Source organism: Calliphora vicina, chromosome 1 (genome assembly GCF_958450345.1).
Source record: "Calliphora vicina chromosome 1, idCalVici1.1, whole genome shotgun sequence".
In the NCBI taxonomy this organism is placed as follows: Eukaryota; Metazoa; Arthropoda; class Insecta; order Diptera; family Calliphoridae; genus Calliphora; species Calliphora vicina.
This window is the reverse complement of record NC_088780.1, coordinates 85799045-85823077: the sequence shown is the minus strand read 5'-3', so window position 1 is coordinate 85823077 and position 24033 is coordinate 85799045. Positions and strand designations below refer to the sequence as shown.

The 24033-nt window shown below is 29.4% G+C and overlaps 1 protein-coding gene across 1 annotated transcript; it reads left to right on the top strand.

Annotated features, from left to right (window-relative positions):
• The first annotated feature begins 370 nt into the window (after positions 1-370).
• Ama (Amalgam) lies at positions 371-1802 on the top strand. The gene has a single exon (XM_065515058.1). It carries the CDS (start codon positions 511-513, stop codon positions 1531-1533), a length of 1023 nt encoding a protein of 340 aa, XP_065371130.1. The 5' UTR covers positions 371-510; the 3' UTR covers positions 1534-1802.
• The last annotated feature ends 22231 nt before the right edge of the window (positions 1803-24033 follow it).

Below are 24033 nucleotides of genomic sequence, written 5' to 3'. Positions count from 1 at the left end.
AACAAAACTCTGCTTCAACGTACAAAGTCGTCGTGGTCAGCATCTTGAAAGTTGAAATTTATTTGGATGTGTGCATTTTGGAATCATCACTTAGTATAGCAGCAACACAACAAGAACACAGAGATTAACGAACGCTCCAACTGAATTGAATTTGAACTGAGCTGTAGTGAAAGTGAATTTGTTTGTTTTTCTTCAATTATTGATAAGAATTTTAAAAGAGAGCATTTTACACATTGAATCCATACTAACCGAAGAGCTCTAGTAAGAGTAGAGAGAATTTCTTAAAGAAATTCCAAAATTCAGTAAATCAACGACCGACCTAACGAAGCAAATTTGTGTATTTCTTGAATGAAAAGATAAACAAAACAACTTCTTGGCTTAAGTGCGATCGAAGTCAGTGATCAGTAGTGATTTGTAAGCGTACAAGGCAACTCTAAAACGCAATATTAAGTGCATAAATATTTATTTTAAGAGCCGAGCAGATATCAAGGGTGTTGTTTCTCAAGTGCAATGAAATTCTTAAATATTTATCTAATACTCGTGGCAAGTATAGCGTTGACTTATAACACAATAGTGGAAGCTGCAGCGACCCCAGCCACACCAGTAATCAGTGATATAACCAAAGATGTAGTGGCCAGTGTGGAGGAAGATGTAGAGTTCAATTGTACTATACAAAATGTGGGTCGCATGTCTGTGAGTTGGGCCAAACGCGATAGTGAATCGGGTGCCGGTTCAGTGGTCCTCTCCATGCGCAGCATACTCAGTTTAAGTGATCCTCGTTACACGATTGTTGAAACAAAGGATGACAAGACGGATACAGCCACTTATACATTTAAGATAACAAAATTAGAAGCTGCTGATATGGGTTCTTATGAATGTCAAGTAATTCTTACGGCTACCGATAAGATTACCAAGAAACTGAACTTGTCCATCAAACATCCGGCAATTATATCGGAAGAACACACCCCCAAGTCAATGGAGGTGACTGAGGGACAAAATCTTGAAATCACTTGTCATGCTGATGGTTTTCCTGCACCTACCTTCTCCTGGGAGCGTGAAGATAAAGCAATAATGCCTGCTGGAGGACACACTTTAACTGGTCCCACCCTGCGCATAAAGGAAGCTCATCGTTTAGATCGTGGCGGCTACTATTGCATTGCTAACAATGGAGTGGGTCAACCAGATCGCCGTCTCATACGTATTGAGGTGGAATTTAGACCACAAATTGCTGTCCAAAGGCCCAAAATTGCTCAATCGCTTAGTCATGCCGCCGAAATGGAGTGCATAGTTCAGGCATATCCAGCACCCGCGGTATTTTGGTATCGCAATGGCTCTAAACTACAATCTGATTCCCGTTTTGAGATCTCCAATACGGCATCTTCGCATGAGACTACAACTTCCGTGTTGCGTGTTGCCAGCATCAATGAATTGGATTTCGGTGACTACTATTGCAATGCAACCAACAAATTAGGACATGCTGATGCCAGACTTCATCTCTTCCAGCCTGTCATACCAGTGCCATCAACATTTTAATTTAAATTCATTATTCAATGTCTGACTGACTACAATAAGAACAATAAAAAATAAAATAATAATAATAACAGTAACAGTAACAACAAAAATATCAGCAACAACAGCCACGATAAACAAAAATTGTTTGACAAGTCGCCGACTTAAATTCTCTTTGTGTTCGTTCATAAAACCACATACAATCAACAAAGACTGTACACGAAGTAGTTTTCTTTTACAATCTTAATAAATAAAATAAATAGTTTTATTCTAAATTAAAAACCATAAGATAATAGTTCAAACTATTTTATTTCATTTTTTTAATTAGGAGATGTGGAAATGAATTCTCAATCAGCAAATATGTTCTTATTCAGGTTTATTTATTTTATAAATAAGTAAATACTTCATTCGGTTTTCTGTTTGGAAACATAAAATTATGTTTCATTCTTAAAAATTGTCCAAACTCCAGAGATTATTTTATTTTTATTGTCATAACTATATCGTGGTTTGTCTTTAGAACATATATCTTCGTGTACATGTGTATTCATATGTGACCGTAAATATGCATATGAGAATTTCTTCATTAATCTCACAGTATGTCTGCATTAAGCTTTTCTTTTCTTCATACAACTTTTCAGTTTTTTTGGCACAAAAAAAAAACAAAGATTCTTTGAAAATATTTTTTTTTATTTTAAATATTATAAGTTTTTTCGGCAAATTTAATTCGGTTGTTAGTGCATTAATTGAATTAACTGTAATCCACTTAATATTTTATATGTATGTATCTTTTCTATCTGTATGTTTATTTTAAGATATCTCTTTAAGACTTTTTTATAAAATAAAGTATTTCACACAAAATTTAATGAATGTTTTTATCTTTATTTAAACGAAATTTAAACATGTATTCTGGATTACTGAAGTAATTGTATTGGATAGATAAGGAACATTTCGTTTAAGAGGGTGAACTTTACGAACAAATGCAATAATTCACATATTGAAATTAAAGTTTAGTGAGCTTCTTCCGGAAGTTGAATACTTTCATGCTCCAGACATATCACAACAGTTCCGGGTGACTGTCCTGAACAAGTGATTTTACCAATAATTTTGGGTCACCACTTGTTATATACATATATGTATAACTACATAACTACATAACTAGTTATTTTATAAGGGACTGTCTGGTAGCTGGTCCATAATTGGCTGAAAATCTAAAATTTATCAGATTTAGTTAGATTTTCAGTAAAAAAATTGTCATATATATCCGAAATATGGTTCTAGACTCTTTGAATTTAAATTTTTTCTTAAAGTTTGCTGTTATTTCATAAATAATTTCAAAAGGATTTTAGTGAAATTCATTTTAAATTGAAAATATTCATAAATAAACAAAATAATGTAGAAATTATAAATAATAATTCACTCTATTAAAGCTGTTTGGAGTTCGTCCTTAGATGAAATGCTTCGTTTTCTAAAATTTTAACGTGTTCTCTAAGGTCTTTTGATTGCGGATGTGAATTTAAAGCATTTCATCTAAGGACGAACTCCGAACTGCTTCAACGGAAGATTGGAACAAAATTTCTAAAGATTGAACTGAACCTCTTGTAAACTCCATGAAAAGGTGATCACAGGGCGTAATTAAGCTGAATGAAGAGCCAACAAATTATTTACTTTTTATTTTCGGATTTTGGTAATAAAAAATAGAGCGTTATCCATCAATTGACTGTTGGTTTTAGGTACTTGTTTCTTTTCCCATAAATTTTTCACGAAATCAATTTTTTATATGGGGCATTTCATGTCAAATGAAGCAACTTATGAAATCGATGGATGAAATTCGCACCAAGGTTAGTTCTATTGGATAGTAATTCAGACACAATTGTTCAACAAGATCGGTCGAGAACTCTCTGAGTAAGCAAGCATCAAAATTTTTCCCATATTTAAAAAAAAAAATTTCAAAAGAAAGACCTATTTGGTAGCTTAGTGGGATGTGAGTGGAATATAAAGTATAAATAAAAAAAGTTTTTGATTTCGAAAAAAAAATATGAAAAATGTTTTATTTCGCATGATTGAAGAAAGAGCTTCTTGATTGATATTGTTGAAAAATTGTGTCTGAGGATTAACCTTGGTAAATTCCATCCCGATCGGAAGACATCGCTTTCAAAAGTTGGTTCACTTGACATGAAATGCCCCATAAATATTTCCTTCTCTAATTCAAATATTTAGCTTTATAGATTAAAATGCGTATTGTATACTAAATTTTGACTCTGACTGTATATATCGACAGAAAAGATTTTCTTTTCAACACAGTGAGTAAAATATCAATAATAAGAAGAAAACTGTAGCTGTATCTGTTGAGAAAATATCTAGTCAAATAATATATTTTAAAGTCTCTTAAATATACCTTAGCACACAAACATTTTTTTATCAGTTATTTGTACTTTCGGATTTATTGCAGTGATTAACCCGGCAATATTGGACGCTTAAACTAGCAAACGGACGGACGAAGCTAGATCGTATTAGAATCTTATGAGGATCCGGAATATACAGATATACTAATATGGGTCTGCGATAAATATTCACCATCTTTTTTGATGGTGGGTATAAAAATCGAACCGTTCGACCAAGGTTGGATACCGTTATCGAAAAAATTATATGGTCATCATTTTGAGCGTACAATTTTACTTTGGATAGGATATTTTAAAAAAATTTTAAATCGGCGAATTTTGTTTAACATACCTACCTAAAACCTTAAAAATTAACTCGTAAATATCGATTTTTCGACAAAATGTCGTATTAGAACTTTTTTCCCCATGCCAAAAGTTATTGAAAAATCTATAGCACAATATCGACCAATTTTTGTTCTTACAAATCGGCTCACCCTATTACAGAACCCTAATTTATAAGTATCCAGAATATAGGGATGAAAAATTCAATACTTTTATATTTTTGCCGTACTCTTTGAGATCGGACAAGTAAGAGGTTTACATTCAGCTGTACGGGCACTGATTTTCGTGCATTTTTTTGAACAAAGTTTTTAATATTTTTTGATCCAAAACTTTTTTCTAGAGCTGGGCATAATTGTTCTTTTTACTGATTGCTAATTTTTGTTCAGAATAAATAAATGCACAAGTTTATTCTATTTGTTCCGTTGTTCATTTTTATTCTTAGATTTTAGGCCTTACTAAGTGTATAAAATAAAAGTATAAATAGTTTTGTAAGCATTAACTATTTATATCAAATTTCAAATCTATTTCTTAATGGCAGGTCTGATATACACTAAACACTCATATTGAAGGGTATTTCTAATAATATTCTGATCAAATGTTTTTAAACTCCTTTAAATATTTAAATGTTTATTAACTTATTTTGGTATAATTAAATATCTGAGATTATACTAATTCACTTTATAAATCTGTGTATAAATAAAAGCATTACAAAATATGTATGACCTCCATTTAAATTTACTTAACTCTTTGATTTTTTTACTTCCACACACAGAGTACGAAATCAAGTACAAAATAAAAAGCCCTTAATTAATTCTCATTTTCTGTAAATTATTTCTTAGTTCAAATAATGACCACACTTAATTTAATTAATAGAAACCCCTACTCACAACACAATATACAAGGAAAAAACACTAGAAAACATTTGACAAATTGACTTTACCATAAACAGGCACCTCAAATAAAGGCAAAAAAACATGAACAAGATTGGCACACTCGCTTGAAGCGACCTGAATGTGCTCTACACTTTAAAATCTTATTCATATATATTTTATTAAAATGATAATTTCAACTGTTTGACTTATAACTTTTTTACATTTTTAGCAAATATCTAAATAGCCCTAGCATAGTCGAATAGACCATTGAAAGTTATGTAGAAAAATGGTATTACTTTTTCGCGGTTGTCAAAAATCTTCACCCATAATACGCAGTAAAGTTTGAAGATAATTTTTTTATTTTTTTTATTTATATAGTATACATATATCAACCTGACAGGAATCTATATTTAATACAATTTTAAATTTAAACTATCGTTTATATGGGTAAGGTTTTTATTCCTAAATGACCCGAAAAAGATGTTACCGTAAATAACACAACATTTGCCATCGCGTGGTGGTAGGGCCAATATTTGGTTATAGCTCTAATGTCTATATAATACTGTAATTTTTAATTCCGTGAAAGCGGATATATGTATGGGGGATTTCACGTCAAGTGAACCAGCTTTTAAAATCGATGTCTTCCGATCGGAATTTGCACCAAGGTTAGATATATTGGATAGTAATTCAGACACAATTTTTCAACATGATCGGTCAAGAACTCTCTGTGTTAGAGGGGGTCAAAATTTGACATTTTGGCCAAACATGTGTTTTTTCTCATCCCTATTATTCTTAGCAAAATGTGCCACAAGTAGTTTAGATAGCTATTTCTTCAATATTTTGTAACTCAATTTTTTTTTAAATTTTTTGCCTCTTATTATTATTCCTTACCTTTTATTTTCATTGCTTCAAGTCCTAAGTTAAAATGTTTGAAAGATTTGTTTTTAGAATTGTAACTTCTTGCAGTAATATTTATATATTTATAGATGGAGCTATCGAAACACTCATCTACAGTGATCGAAAGTCCCTTTGTCTTTAGTTATTTGTCGAATTTCAGAAACAATACAATTTTTGTGAGTCATTATTACTTATTTAAATTTGGAATTATGAAAAATTTTAAGCAATATAATAATGAAAATGGCCATTTTTAAATTGTTCGAATAATTATTCGTAAGAAATTATTCGATTAATCGAACGATCATTAGTCGAATGAATACCCTACACTCTAGTATATGTATATTCAGATCAGTTTACTATAAATAAATAAATTATTGTCTCAAGAACTCACACCATTATATCATTTCAAACTTAATGTATGCGTACACGCAGAGAAAGAACATGGTTACGACAACTATACTATGTTCTTTATAACAATATATTGTTGTCGTACACATATAATTGTTATTTTAATTTCATTTCAACAATATTTTAGTTACTGTAAACATTTTTATTTTCATTTGAGTATGGTTCACCGAAACATAATTATTTTTCGAACAGATAAATAAGTTTCTATACGCATAAATTTTGAGTGTCTGCAATTTTAATTCACTCTATAGTTTTATATGTATAATATCTTTTACTTTCCTAAATCTAATAACAATAAATTTCAGTGAATTTATAAAACAATTTTTAATAATAATATGATGTTCAGAACATATAATGATCATGTATGACAATGATATTATATGATACCTATGTTTCTAATAATGATCATAATATGTTTGGACTACAATCATAAATCATATCATAATATGTTGCTCATTAATTATGTTTACCACAACCATATTTTTTCTCTGAGTGTATCAAAACGAATCTAAATTGAAATATATTCCTCAGTTTGTGTAGTAAGTAGCTGCATAATAAATGTACATAAGTAAAGAAAGAGATCCATTCACACATACAACTCTTTAAAAGGAGGAGGAGAAGGTGAAATGATATTTTCATATGTTATACAACGTTCTTCTTTCTTTCGTGTTAGAATAATTGAGAAAAATTAGTATAATTTGTTTAGCACATAATAAAGTGATGGTAAGTACAATTACAACAAAATAAAAACTACTTGCATAAACGACTCCAACAAAAAATTAAGAATGTGGTCATGCACATTACATGACATAAATAATGGTGATAACTAAAAAGACAACCAGATGATTTTAGAATTTTGTATTAAAATTTGCAACTATTGGCTACATAATTCTATTTGTATTATTGGGCCTAGCATATGCAATAAAATATTATATATTTTGGATTGTTTAATACAACTTAACTCAATTACTTTCTGAGTCGATCAAAACACATCAGACCGTTTAAAAGTCTGCTGGCATTTTTCATTTGACACACTTTTTTCCTCCCTATTCCTAATATACTATGAAATGAAACAGAAAATCAAAAAAATTAAATTAGTCCTTAAAAATATCTTAAAAGAATCATGATTAAATGATCTAATTAAATTTTGTTTAATGATTTATCCCCGTATTCGGCAACTCAATACGCAGAGTGGTATTTTTTCCTAGGGAACACTGTAATGTCAGTGTCAGGTTCATAGTCCCTCATGTAAACTTTGTGATCGGGTTACAGGTTGTAATTATTAACGTAAATTCATGAGACTTAATATATGTACATAAAATGAATGGAGGAGAATCATGGTAGAAGGAAATATATCTGGACTTACATAATACATCACAAACAAGTTAACATACGGTATTCATATTCGGATAAAACATACTTTTTATATTCATTTTCATTTTTTAATTTTGAAAAACTCAAGGTATTGTGTATCTTTAAATGCTCATAGCTTTTGAATCTGATATCGGATTTTATTAAGCATTATATAAGGAGCATTTTTTCAAAAAATATATTCATGTTGCGAACATTTAAAGTTAAAGCCCATTTTACTTGATTCTTAATTTTTAAAAATATTTAAATCGTGAATAATATCTAGATTTTTTTTAATATAAAAAATATAAAGAAAAGTATATGGGCAATTCCATATTATCGTTCGTCACATTTGTACGCCTAATAAGTGTATCTGAAAAATAATTTGGTCTTTATGTTCCATTCAGAGGGTACTATATTTGAAAATAATAAAAAGTTCTTTTGAAACATTGTTGTCCAAAATATCGATCGAAAAAGGATATTTTGGACAACAATGTTTCAAAAGAAAATCACGAAATTTTAATTGTGGGTTCCTCCCTCCCCAAGACGTTCCGATAATAAGGTATTTTTGGAAATTCGAACGTTTAGTGGGTAAAAAAGGGTAAAAACGGGTAAATTCGGTAACCTTATATCTTCAAAACTAATAAAGATACAAAAAAACTTAAAATTGCATGTTACACCATTTAAAAAATAAGCTGACAGGTGTTTCGTACTTTTTCGAAATTCGAAACATTTAGGGGAGAAAACGGGTAAAAACTGTATTTTGGTACTTTTTTTGCACCCTATGTATCTTTTAAACCAATAAACATAGAAAGAAATTTTAAATCGTATCTTTAATCATCAAAAAATAAAAAATATAAGTTTGGTACTTTTTGGAAATTCGAACCCTTAAGGGATAAAAATTGTGTTTATTTTTGGTACTTTTTTATAAAATATGTTTTTCTATAATCTGACATAGACATAGGAATATTTTATTATGATCTCCCACCACGATACAGAAATTAATTTGAATAAAATTTTACCAAAGCAATGTGGATAAAAAATGGTACCAAAAAGGGGATAAAATCCCCTTATTAAGCCAATTTTGATATTTTTGTTAACATTGGTTCCTGGATTCATACAAAAATTAACTAACAGGGTGTTATTTGGAACTCGCGTGCCAAGGTGTATATTGTGCCAAATCCGGGTAAACAGTTTGGTACTTTTTTTAAAACATATTTTTTCTTGGGCACATTAACACAGATTTTAATATTTTGAGACATGTCTGTAGCATAAACAATTTTGGAAAAATGGAATATTTTTAAAGTTCGAACTTGGTACTTTTCTCCTAATGGTACTTTTTTAATATTTTAAATTATTTCACTTATCGACATTAAAGTTAGCTGATATGTATCAGAGTGAAGTTTGTGTTAGGAATAGGGTACAATATTTAGGTACCAAAATGTGAGAACTGAACTATAGGTACTTTTTTATTCATCTAATGGTACTTTATGAATTTTGCATATATGGTCCTAAGTGAGTGTGAAGTTTAGGGGTAGACTTTTTGGTACTTTTTCTATAATCGAATGGTACTTTTTGTAATTTCTTCACCAATTAACCTAAAACCATGAAATTAAGCTTATATGGGATTGAGTGGGAAACCACAATGGTACATTTGAATGTTCTGTAATAATGGACATAGAAATATGAAATTAGGCGTCTATGGTTCCAAGTGAGTGAAAATTCAAGGCCATACTTCTTGGTACTTTTTCTTTGTTGTTATAGAAACTTTTTGAATTTACTATAATAATGGACCTAGAGTTTCCAAAAAACCGAAGAATATCAAAACAGCGGTTTCGTTTTTTTTTCGGTTTTTAAATATTAATTGTTATAGAAACTAAATTGGTTGATAATATAGGAAAGGCAATAAAAATTTAAAATTCAAACTTGACGGGTTATGATTTAGTGAATGCGAATTCAAATGTGATAATCAATGGTACTATTTGTTTATTGTAATGGTTCTTTTTGAATATTTTATAACAATAAACCTAAAAATTTAAAATTAGGCACACATGATTCTGAATGAATTTGAATTCACAAAAGGTGACTTTAGTGGTAACTTTCTTTTGCATTTTCTATAATAATGGACCCAGAAATATGAAATTAGACATTTACAATTGATTCACAAAGGGAGACTTAATAGTACTATTTCATTCTTCTAATTGGGGTGGCGAAGCGCACCGGGTCAGCTAGTATTTAAATAAAAACAATCTTTGGATGATTTTATAATAAATAAAATTTAATATTATAATAAAACAATATATATTCTGTAAATATTTGTATACAAAAACTATACAAAATTAATGGAAAATATGCATTCGGTTTCAATAAACAATTTTATAATAGCAAATAAAAAATCAGAGTCAAATTCATTTCATAATATATGCAATTCGGAACATAACAATTTGTGTGGATTTCGCAAATACACATAATCTCAGTGATCGACATTCGTCACAGTTGTACCTTGATCTCCTCCCCATTATGACTCATACTATGCGCCTGAAACTCATACTATGCGTGGAAACTTCAAATTCAATGTTGCATTTTCAACAATGTCTGTACATCATTTTTATTAAATACATGCGTGTACTAACATAAACTTATTGCTATTATATCGTTTCTCCTTGTACTGCATAAACATCCAATATAAAATTGGAATTTGAAATTCTAAACACTTTGATATATGTACTATTTATTGTACAATACAAGTAGAGAAAACTTTATTTTTATACCCACCATCAAAAAAGATGGGGGATATTGATTTTGTCATTCTGTTTGTAACATATGGAAATATTGGTCATAGAACCAAAAAGTATATGCATATATCCTGGGTCCTCATAAGATTCTAAAACGATCTAGCTATAACCGCCTGTCTGTTCATAATAGGATAAGGCCCAAACAAAACGAGTTAACTGGCTGAAATACTCTCTGTTGATAAGGTTTGTTTGGTATTCGAAATTTGTAATATCATTCGATTATTTCACATAGCCCCTGAATACTGTTTGAGCAGTCATAAATATGTTGATTATATACTCCGAAATTATACTTAAAGCATAACTCAAAACATACAATTTTTGACTTTTTCAAGATCAAGATCAAACACTTTTTTTACTTTTTTTCAAAATGGGTCGTTTTTTTACTTTTTTTTTTGCTCAAAAGTAAAAAAGATCTATCTAAAACAGATCTATTCCTTTAAGAGCTTTTTGGTATCTTAGTGGGATGCGAGTGGGATATATATCGATCGATTTCAAAATTTGGTTCACTTGACATGAAATCCCCCATATACATATGTTAGGGTATTCATAAAAAGAGTACGTAAGTCCTTATGTTCCTCATAACAACAGGAACAAATATCAATAATAGACAACATTGTTATACACTACAAAATATTCCATTTATTATTTAAGCAAGTTGCAAGAAAGAAACAGAAATACTCTCCTTTATAGGTAAAAATATCATAATTACCGACTTCTATTTAAATACTTGCAACACTTTATTAAATATTGAATGTAGCATGTATTCACTATGTCTGTGACAGGCTGTTTGCAAATTTATTTTCTCATTTCTTTCAACACAATTGTATGAAATGAGAATTTGTTTATGTTTTACTAGAACGACTATTGCAAAAACTACTTCAATTACCTTTGTTTAGGTGTTAAGTGTGCAAATGTGTATTTAATACGCGAGACGAGGTCTATAAAAGTTTATTCATTGTACATTTCATTCATTCATTTATTTATACATACACCAAAACCGTATGTGTCACCGTGGAACCAAACACAGTTAACTAAATTTATATTTTCCCGAAATCCCAGGAAATTGTGCGAGAATTCCCGGGAATTATTTCCCTTAGTTTTATATGATATTTTTTTAACTCGACATTTTCTAAAAGATGTTAAAAGCTGCAAAACAAATGAATAATCAGAACAGCCACAGAATTCTATTCCGATCGAAAGTGGAATTATTTTAGTATTTAGCTTTTTCACAAAGAACAAAACGAAAATTTGTGGAATACACCACCTTCCGTGGATTTTATTATTTGTATCCAAACAATAATATGGGCCCATTTTTATATTTTTTTGCTATAAAGAAAGCTTAGGTCTATTCCTTTAAGATGGTTTTGGTCGCTTAGTGGGATGCGAGTGGGATATATGTATATCAAAATAAATGTTTTGTAACTCAAGACATACAAAATAAGCCTTAAAGGAAAAGACCTAAGTTTTCTTTTGAGCAAATTTTGCAAAAAAAAATTGTATGTCTTGAGTTACAAAATATTTATTTAGACATATATCTCACTCGAATCCCACTAAGTGACCAAAAGGGGTCTACAAGGAAAATATCTAAGCTTTTGTTTGAGCAAAACAAATTCTAACAAGGGTCCATTTTGAAAAACAAAGTCAACAAAGTTTTTAATATTGCAAAAAAGTAAAAATTTTAGTTTTGAAATACAAAACATTTATTTTGATAGATATCGAACTCGCATCCCACGAAGCGACCAAATAGGTCTTCAAGGAAAATATCGAAGCTTTATTTTAAGAAAAAAAAAATTTAAAAAAAAAGTCAAAAAAGTTTTTGATTTCGGAAAAAAAAAATTTTAAAAACATTTTTTTTTTTTTTAATATATTTTTCGAAAGATTGAAGAAAGAGCTATCTAAACTATTTGGGACACATTTTGCTAAGAACGATAGGTAATAAGTTACATGGATAAGAAAAAACACCTGCTTGGCCAAATAAGCTAACCTTGGTGCAAATTTCATCCCGATCTGAAGACATCGATTTCAAAAGTTGGTTCACTTGACATGATGCCCCATATATATATATTAGAGTGACAATCAGTTGCATGGAAAAAAATTTTGTTTGAATTTTGAAGGGTGCCAATGGAATATTGTGACACTAGGCCTAAAAGTTAAGTGCTGAAAATTTGAGCCAAATCGGACAACGATCGAGCGCATCGAGCTCAAAGTTCATATATATGCAAAATTTTACTATTTATGTGAAATAAATAGGTGGAACTCGTTGATTTTCTGCATTGTTTTCTAGAAATATGTATATTTATTTATATTAATGAATATTATATTATTTTTTTTTTTAGAAATATACCCTGTATCTCCTTTGGGTCAAAATGACCTAAAAACTGTATTATCGCCAAAATTCGGAAAAAATGCAAATTTATCAGTTTTTGCAAAATTTTGCTACTAAATAAATACGTTTGCAATTTAATACAAAATAATCGAAATGTGTACGTAATTATTATTGTAATGAGATATAAATGACAAAATTTGGTTAATAAATGTTAAAGTTATTACAAATTCGCCAGACCATTAACGTGTTTCAGGCCACTTGAACAAAAAATTTAGGAACAAAATTAACATATTTCTAGAAAAATTAAAATAAAAGCTAATTTTTATTTAAAATATATCCGTATTTACTTGTGCATGAGTCTTTGTCTTCGTAGGATACCGTTAACTTATTCGCAGGTATGGCCAAAAATCTCCATTCAAATTTTTAAAAATTTTGTTAAACAAATTTCAGAATTTTTTTTATCATCACATTGGGATTTATTGAGTTCATAATTGGGAATAAAAATATGAAAAAATTATGTCAATATCTCTTACAGTTTTTCCGTACCTATGATTTAAATTTTGCGATTTTCAAGAAAAACTAATTTTTTGTCAATATTTCGGCGAATGAGCCCAATTTCCTTACTATAATAAATTGTAAGTAAAATCTGTTCATAATATTATAGTCCTGGTAATTTAAAATATGGTCTGAAAGTTTTACTAAAATCGGAAAACGTTAACCTTTACATCGTGAAGATCAAATGTCAAATTTTTCAATATTTGGAATTTCTAATGAAAAGATGGCGAAATGTTATATATTTTTAGGCCGATTTTAATGAAACTTAAGTAAAATATAACATAAAGTCCAGAATTTAAAATAACAATTATAAATAACTACTCAATTTCATGTATATCACACAAAAAAGTAAAATTTTGTGAAAATGAGCGAATTCACTTAATTGTGAATAAATTCGAAAAAAATCAGTCGATTTTTATCTTTGATATTTCATTTTGTTGTTATTATATAATCGGCTTTGCGACAAAGTAATAAACCTGAACAAGTTCTGCCGTTTTCGAGTTTCCATGAGTTTTTTAAAACACACAAATTTGCTATTTTCACGTAAAAAAATATATTTTTTGCTTCAATTTGTTATTATAACTCCGAAACTACTGATCCGCAATATATAAACAGATTAAAGGTTATTTAAATTTGAACTTCTCTAAGTTTACTTCAATAATATCGGACTAACCCTTTTTGAGTTATCATAAATTATGTGGAGAAACATCTAAAAAAATTCACATTTTCCGGGAAAAAATTAAAAAAAAATCGATCCATAGAATTAAAAAATTTACCATTTTTTTACTTAGGTAACCATGATGCATCAAATCTATATAGTGGTTTGTGAAGCCTTTTTTTGATGTTGACCTGTGTAATAGATACAAGTTTGCAACATCAATCCAGTTCCATCTTTCACAACATTCCACTATGGTACTAAATCGATTTTTTTTGGCAAAAATTCAAAAAATTTTTTTTAAAAATTGTTAAAAATTAATTTATTTTCCTAAAGCAATACTCCAAGCAATCAAGAAAATATATTTAAAAAAAATAGTTGACAACACTGCTGGTCTGCTAGGCTTTCAAAGTTGAAACTTTAAACAAGTATTCTTAAATAAGTGTTAAAACAGTATTACAATTGTATAACGAGCAAACCTTAAAAAATAAAGTTATAAAGTATTTCAAAAATGGCAAATGTAGCCCAAGTTAAGTAGTTTTATGACATATTTTTGAATTTTATTTTTGTTGAGTCCTTGTCGTAATTCTTGATATTGTGATTGTGTAGTTTTATAGTCTCGCCATAACCTATAAGTTCCGTGGACCAAAAGTTGTATTTGGGCACGAACTTGCATGGAAGTTTAAATGTGGAAGTGTTCACCAAAGTGTGTATTTTGAGTGTATATTCATATCTCGCCAGCATTTTTCAGCAAACATCCACAATTGTCATTTTATTTTAGCACAATTTTTGATTACCCGTACCGAAATGCTTTCGGATTGGACAACTAACGGGCGCAAATATGATGTACTAATAGAGTGGGTTCTTTAAAAAAATCAATAAAAATCTGAATATTAACAAAAATAATCAAATAAAACAAATACATATATATAATTTTCTTTTACATATAAAAAAAGACTTCAGTTTGGATACCTTCCCATTTAGTGGGCGTAGAGTGTGGGAGTGGTCCAATTGACTATTTTTTGTTTAAATTTATTTATATGCCATGGACATTAAATGTGCTGAAATTAAAATTTCTGTCATGATTATTTTAATTTATGCCATAAAAACTGGATTTGAAACCCTAGTGCATTCATAAGAATGTCGTACGCTTATTTTTGTTATCGATTCAGCAGTGAAACGTTTGTTCGAACTGATTCCCTCAAGGCATCTCAATCATATTGTTTTTCGCGTCGCAACTCTTGATTAAATGAGTTGTGCATCGGACTCAAAGCTTCGTTGTAAATTCCCTCGCACAGTTGCAAACTTGGATTTGATGTTCTAATACGCATCTGATGCAAAATATCATCACATATGTATATTTGTATTTGCTCCTAAAATCTGTCGGTTTGGATAGGCAGCATGTTGAGATAATTATCGAAAACAATGTTCGTATTTTATGAGCATTTGATGAAAGCACAGCATCTCTCTCATTGGGTCAATGATGTAGATGGTGCTCGATCAACTCGTTGTAATACATTCTCCTCAGTAAAGTATACTCTTCGACCACTTTCCAGATGTACGGCTAAATGAACAACAGTTGGATGTCTTTCATGAATTTCAAATGAAAAAAATGAGCCAAATTGCAGCGTTACAGCTAACAAGCGGCCAATTTGAAATTGAGTGTCTTCATCGTTGGAATCCTCCGCACTAACTCCAATCATATCATACTCATTGGGTAGGTTTATGTCAATAAAGAGATTAATTAAATTTAGTTTATAACTTTCTTTAAAGTTGATGCAATTTTAATAAAAATTATTTGGTAAAATAATGTAACAATAAAGACAAATTGAAAATCCCGTCGGCTGTAGTAATTCCTAAAACTAAGTAGTTTGTGTCCACTGTGTTAATCCTTTTTACGACTCCACACACGCATACATTTATGAATATTCCTGATGATTTTCATCATACTTTGGTTTCAGTATTTTTGTTTTGTAAAATTTCATAAACTTACATATGTACGTGTAAATTTGCTTACGTTCTCTTAGTGCCTGTATGTAAGTACATGTTTATTTTGTGTTCTTTTACGTTAGTAATAGCAATAAGTACTGCCTGTCTGTCTGCCTGGTTGTCTATCTGTCTCTTTGTTGGTTTTCAGGTTCGCCGTTTAGTAATATCTTGTTGTTTTTCTCACATTTTTTTTTTCAAAATTTTTACATTATTTTTCTCTTGTTTTAGAGAAGTCGTTTCAAAAGTGTTTGACTGAGTATTTTATAGCCGGCAAATGGTTAATGAAATGCTCGTCTATATTGCAAAATGTTTAAAAGGAAACACTAAACAGTTGTAAACCTTCTTTCTATCTCTTTGCCCAGCTTCACTTTTGTGGATTTTTCTTTTTCATATAAAAGTGTGGTTATGGTAAATGCTGTACGTGTGTGTTTTCAACAAACGTTGCAGACAGACCAGACCCTTCGCTGTAGTTGTTGCGAAAGGAATCTCCCATGTAGAAGGAGGACAAATAACTCCACACTAAATTCTAATAATAACAATGAGAAACGACGGACAGATAGACAAACTTACAGGCTGTTCTATGAAATGTTTATGAATCTTCATTTAAAATATTTGCGCGCTGATTTCTTGTACTCAACATGAGACTAAACTGCTCTATGATGTTCTGTGAGTGTGTAAGGATGCATGTATCTATGTACATCTGGATGTGTGTCTGTGTATGTAATGCCATTGTTCTAGACAGCATGTTTATCGATTTTTTGGGAAAAAAACTTCCCCTTTTTTCATGGATAAATATTGGAAACGTTGTTCTTGTAGATACTACTAACACAACAATAACAAATACAGGATATACTCCTCTGGCATGTATTTGTATTGTCTATTTGCGAAAGGGAGGGTAGTTTTCTTTGAATAAATCTCTTAAGTGTCAGTGTGTATGTGTCGTCTGTGCAATAAATTGAGAGAAGGGAAAAATGCGAGAAAGAGAGTTTTTATTAAATGCACTGTAAACTAAGGAGTTGACTCGTTATCAAAACAAAAAAGGTGCAGAGAAGACAAATCTAGTAGCGTGAGTAAAATGTTCATCCCTTCGGATGTTTCCATTACATATGTGGCCATAAAAATGGTTCTTCACATGCAAACGACCCCAAAACTCTTTCTTTAGCATCCTGTCTGTGTAGCTGAGGGTGTGTGCGAGAGTATGTCTTTCGGTTTTTTTTGGATTGTGAATTGTTTAAAAATTTTGCTTAATTTTCTTTTTGTTCTTTTGATTTCTTGTTACTAGTTTTTTATTGCTCCCGATCAATGGATAACAACCAACGTGAGAGAAATGTCGTATGTTCTTATTTTCGTGCAAAAAAAACAAAACAAAATAAAAAATTAAATATTTGAACAGCGAGTGTATATACGAGTAGTTTTAAGATTATAACGAACACGTGCTTGTCAGTTTATGATAGAACTTTGACATTTAGTGAATTTGCTTCTGCTGTAGTCGTTTTTTTTTTATCCTTAATTTCGTTCGTTTGTTGGATGTTGCAAAATTTCGCCATTTATAATCCATGTGGCCACTTTACATACATAAAAATACATGCGAGTATGTAACTCATTTATACATGTTTATATTAGAAGTAATAAATTATAGAATTGAAACTTAATCTTAGATATATGTACGTTACGTCTAGTTTAGTGGATTTTCAAATTGTTAGGATTTTATGTGAAGACATTAATTGATGTCAGTAAAAGGATTTTAAGTGAAATTAATTTCATGTCTAATTTCAAGTAGAGCTTTATAACGAAATTAAATAATGAAGAACTCTTATCGTAGTCACCAAAACAAATATTTTTATAACCACACATAAACATAGCAGTAATGGAATTTTTATGATCACGATGATAAAAGGAATATTTTTGTTAAGGATTCTCTCATTAAGAGAAATGAAGAACAGTGAACATACGATGAACGTGAGACACCATTATTAGCTGTACACTGACTTTTTTCATTCCCGGCAAATTTATTATATATTTAAAATCCTCGAAACAAAATAATTTCTTAATAAATAAAATCCATTGAGTCCTATATTTTTTTAAAATTGATGGATCATTTGCAATGTAATCGTGAGCGGGGTGATCCCAATGTTTTTTTTTAAGGTTAGATCGTATTTTCGAGATCTACCGTTATTTCGAAAATGGAGGAGGTTGCACAATATATTGTTACGTTTTAACCTTTTCAAAACGTTTGTTTATTTCCTTTAAATAAACCGGATACTTTTGATTGCAAATAAAAGCCGTTTAGTAGTTTGAAAATTGTAACAACTCTTTATTTATTTAAAATGTACAACAACAGAATTAAATAGTCACTCATGTTTCTTTATACTCGTTTATAAATTCTCAGAAATACAGACACTTAATAATGTATACGAATTCACTTGAAATATACAGCACACTTTATTTGATGTTTATTCAAATAGCGTCTCTGATAAACTCACTAACGACTGCAACCTCTGCCACTATTTATAACACTGCATTACCATCTAGAAAGCTCTATTTCTACAATGTTCTTTAACTGAATATTCGAATTCGAATATACGGTCGCAGCAAACAGCGTTGCCAACTTACGATCAATGGTCAACTGAAAGCTTTTTTTCAATGTTAATAATGCCCACAGATATGTTACAGTTTGCTATTACAGCACTGTTATTTGAAAGCATTAGGCTACTTTTAAATCAGCTGTTAAAATCGTTATATTTGAATTCAAGTACAATTTCGTAACAATATATTCGCGTAACTCAAAAACGGTTTAGCTTATTGAATAAACTAAAAAACTGAAATTCCGCAATAGTAAATTACCTTTAAGTAAGTCTAAAACTTTTTTTAATCTGCGCAGTTGTTTTAGAAATATAAATTTTTTTTAGGAAAATTTCGAAATTGTTGGTTTTTAAAACGTCATTAAAAATTAGAAAATTCATATACGCTCTTGTGTTATGTTCACACTTGGGCTTTTAAACGCGTTTAAGCTAAATTTTGATTAAGTTAATCAAAGCCGTACATTTCAGATGATTAAGTTGACACTAAAATGATTAAGTTGACAAATAAAAAACAACAAAAAAATTTATATTTCTTTAAGGCATTAAATATGGAAATAAAGATATCAGCAATTGTGAACATTGATGTATTATTTAAGGTCTTTTAAGGAAAAAAAAAACATCTGTCAAAATTTATTTATCGGTACTACAATGAAAGGTGGCCGATGCTACATCATAGTCGGTTTGAGGTATGTTCAGGTGATTCTATGTGATTAATGAAGTGATTAAGTTTTAATCATGTCAATTTGAAGTGATTAACAAATCATTTAAATGTATGGATAATCATCTCGATTTTGAAGTGATTAGAGAGAAAGATGTGAACATAGTATTAATTTTTTCACACATATAGAAAACGAAGTTCAAATAAAACAAGCCTTAAACGATTAAAATCTGTTCCCAACTTTTAATTTTATTCACAAAAGATAGGATACATAACTCGTAGTAATTAAGTAGCTACATCGTGCACTGTTTTCTATGTTTAGTACTGCAATAGTCGGCAATGCATTGCCGTTTTCACAAAACGGTGAGATTTTGTAACTTTTCTGTTTGTTTGTTGATTTTGAATCCATAAATTTGACTAGTGTAAAACATAAGATATATTATATATCAAAATATTATTGGGGGATATTTGCTTGATCTTTTGTTTATAAAATCAAAAGAGCTTGTTTTGTTGGGAACTTTATTTTATATGTATGTGTTTAGAAAAAATTAACAGCGTAGCTTCATTTTCCAATTTTTCATGACGTTTCAAAAAACAAAAATTTCGAAATTTTCCTAAAAAATAATTTTTGGTTTGCCAAAAAAATGTATCTTAAAGGTAATTTTATTGCGGAATTTCGGTTTTTTAATTTTTACAATAAACTAAACCGTTTTTGAGTAATTAATAATTTATGGACATACATATATATGTTTTTATATTTATTTTCTTTAATCCTTAAGTTTCTAACAAAAATAAACTAAATGCTAAAATTATATTTATATGTATGTAGGTATTTGTTAAAGTAATACATAAATATTTAACTACACAAAGTTCTGACAAAAGTTTGATGAGGACATGAAATCTCAAATTTATATATTTTTTTCAACAAACCGGATGAACCATTTAATTCGAATGATTCTGACATTTCATTGAAATTCTAACTCATTGTTGGTGCCTGTATAAATCCCCCATTTTTATTTAGTTCCAAAACAAAAACATTCAAATAAAAACAAAAACGAAATCAAACAAAAACTCTATTGTTGTCTTTCCTAAAAAAGTACACGCATGCGCATAAATAATGATGCTTAAAAACACAAACCCACACACACTTACAAAAGCTTCTTGCTGTCAACGCCAGTGTTGCCATAATAGCATTTAAAGTGCAATTATAGTACTTTTTCTCGGCTGTTGCACTTTTTTGCGAGAAAATAAATTCTAAATGATAAATATTTTTTGGACATTTCCATTTTTATTTTTCTGATTTTGACCATATTTTGAAAAATATTTGTTAAAAAAACATTCAACTTAATTCAAAATGTAAAAAAAATAAAAAAGCCATTTGATTATTTTTTTAAAATTTGCAAAAAACATTAATTAATAAATTTAAATTTAAAAATTTTTGTCATTTGTATAATTTCGTACAGAGTACAAGTTTTTAATACACATAAACAATTACCGCAATAAAAATTTTTATTGATTTAATGCCGAATATGTAATCGCTTTTTTTAAATTTCTTCTACGAACTTTTACAACTTGATTGTATTAATAAAATTTAATCAAATATAATGATTTTAGTGAAATATGCATTATCTATTTTTTTATTTAAAAACTAAAATAGTGCATTGAGTTATTTATTTTGTAAATTAAATGGCTGGAGTTTATTTTTAATTTTAATAAAAATGTAGGATTTCTCGTCACAAAAAATTAAATTGTGTTTTATTTATTATTGAGACAAAACGAAAAATTTCGATAAAACAATTAATTTTTGAACCTTTACTATTCTAATTTCAATAATAATTGGAACACATGCTCTCCATGGAAATGCAAAATACCCAAGGTAAAACTGTTAATAATTTTTGAAGTTTTAATCAGATTTTCTCATATTAATTCTGAGGATGTCATAAGATAAAGGCTACTTTTGCAAACTACATATAACATTTTTCTTATGAAATAATAAAGCCACATATTTTTTTTATCATATTTTGATATAATTTGTATTATTCGTTATCATTTTATACGACATTTTCTAAATTATATCTAAAATATCACCAAATAAGAAAAAAACATGAAAATATTAACTTTAAAAATTTCATATATAGTATGTCTATTATAAAAGTTGAAGATAAATCGTCCCCTCAATAAAAAAAATGCATTGCAATTTCGTATAAGCATATACACCATTATTTTTTTTATAATAAGAATCAACATAACTGATTCTATATGTGGTCGAAATTTGGTGAAATTCTACTTCCACAAAGTGGGTCAAAAGATCAATTGAAAAATTACTTTTGTTCTAGATGTCTACTAACACAAAAATTTTAAACTCAATTATTTCGAATTGACAAAAAATTATACTCTATTGTTTTATTAAGGGGACGAAATAATACTGTTCGCTTGAGTGAAGTGACAGTTAAACCGTATGTACATATGTATAGATTTTTACTTATATGTACATTTAAAATAATATTTTAAAGAAATATTTTATGGTATTAGATTAAATAAATTTTGAACTTTAAACCTCGATAGTTTCCAAACTATAGTAATTTTAAAAATTTTCGGGAACTTAAAGTTTCGTATTATCACAGAGAACCCGTTATCTTAATTTCAGTAAATTTGAAAGTGGTAACGTACGATAGCTTGTCAACAATTTATACTTTTTTATGATTATTTTCCAAAATTTACCAAATGTTTTATGTTATTAATATTCTGTAAAATAACAGTGTAATAAAGAGTGAGCCAGAAAAAACGTATACTTCTATTAAGTTAAATAAAACTTAAACCGTACAACATACAAATTTATTCAAATATTGTGTAAATTCATTACACATTTATCTACTTTTTCCCGAAATCCTTCCATTAAAGATTTTATATTTGCTTCCGTTACCTTTATGGGCGACGCTTAAAATCGAACATGTCCTGGTATACCTTTCCTGTGTTCTTTAATTATTTATTTACAAGAGCCCAATACCATTCCATAGGCCGAAGTTTTGGACAGTTGGGTGGTTTTGCCTCCTGTGGTACAAAATTGACATTATTGATTGAATACCACTCAAGGGCCTTTTCGTCGTACTGGCATGATGCCAAATCTGGCCAAAAAATGAAGGACTCTGCGCAGTTTTAAAAAAGTCGTTTTTGTCGACACTCCGTGATAAGTATATATTTTGGTGTTTATCGTACCTGCAAATGGCTTGCCACACAAGAAACTTCTTAAGGAATTTTGTTTGTTTTTTTTTGTCCGGTATTATTCTTGAACATTACATCGTCCATCTGCAACATAAAAATCTTGACCCGGAAGTTTTTAAAAGTCTGCCAGTATATAAGTTTCATCACACAACAGGTGTATTTTTTTATAAAATCTGACCTCAATTTTTTCGCTTCTTTTTTTGTTTCTAAGTTCTTTACCGCATTTTCTGAACTTTATACGATTTCAAGCCAACATTAGCTTTGGCTCTGCGCACAAAAGAATCAGAGCTGCTTTTCTGATAAAAGTCTTCGAAAGAGTTCTTCGACTTATTTTGCCTTACCAATATCTGTTAGACCTTTTTTCCTACTGACCCAGATTTCATCTCAATGTTCAAGTCTTCTTTACTGTTTAATGGCTTTTGAAACAGTGTGATGATGAACCAGATCTTTTGCTAATTTTTCGAAAGTCCATATTGGATTTTTTGAAAAGTTTTAATTACACTGTGCACGAAATTGACACTTTTTTTCTGTCAGGAAGGGTTCCCAGTGGATTAAACTAATTCGGGTACGCTGAGTTCAGTGGTACTAACTGTTTTTTTTAGGTTAGCTCGTATTTTCGAGATATATAGGTTGCACAACACATCTTCGCGTAACTCAAAAACGGTTTTGTTACTTGAATAAACTGAAAAAACCGAAATTCCGCAACAAAATTACCTTTAAGCAAGGCTTAACACGTTTTTTAATCTTCGCCGTCTTTTTTTTGGGAAACAAAAAATAATTTTTTAGAAAAATTTCGAAATTTTTGGTTTTTAAAAAGACATTAAAAATAGGAAATGCATATACACTTTTAATTTTTTTCGCACATATAGAAAAGCTCCGAATAAAACAAGCCCTAAATGATTAAAATCTATTTACAATTTTTAATTTTATTCACAAAAGATAAGATACATAACTCGTAGTAATTAACTAGCTACATCGTGCAGTGTTCTTCTATGTTTAGTATCCATAAATTTGACTAGTGGTAAAGTATATATTTTATATATCAACGTATAGGAAATTGTGTCTTCTTTTCAAAAATGTATACAATTCTTAATAATTAAAAAATGTATGGAAGACTTTTTGTAAAAATGTGGAAAAAAATTTAAAATGTTATGTTTTTTCATAAACTTTTGTTTATAAAATCGAAAGTTGTGGACAGATTTTAATCATTTAGAGCTTGTTTTGTTTATTTTCTATACGCTTAGAAATAAAATTCACAGGATAGCTTAACTTTTCAAATTTTCATGCCGTTTTAAAAAACAAAAATTTCGAAATTTTAGATAAAGTGGTCTGTTTTCAATGAAATTCAATTCCATAACTATGTAAATTAGGAGTATAAAGTTTATCCCAATAAATTGCGGGGAGTAGAAATTGACCGAAATGCGAGATTTCAGAATGCATCTCGCAAAATTTTGTAATAACTTCGGGACACTAATGACATATATGTAAACATATG

Coding starts and splice junctions, on each gene's coding strand:
- Ama (XM_065515058.1), top strand. CDS start 511: ATGAAATTCTTAAATATTTATCTAATACTCGTGGCAAGTATAGCGTTG.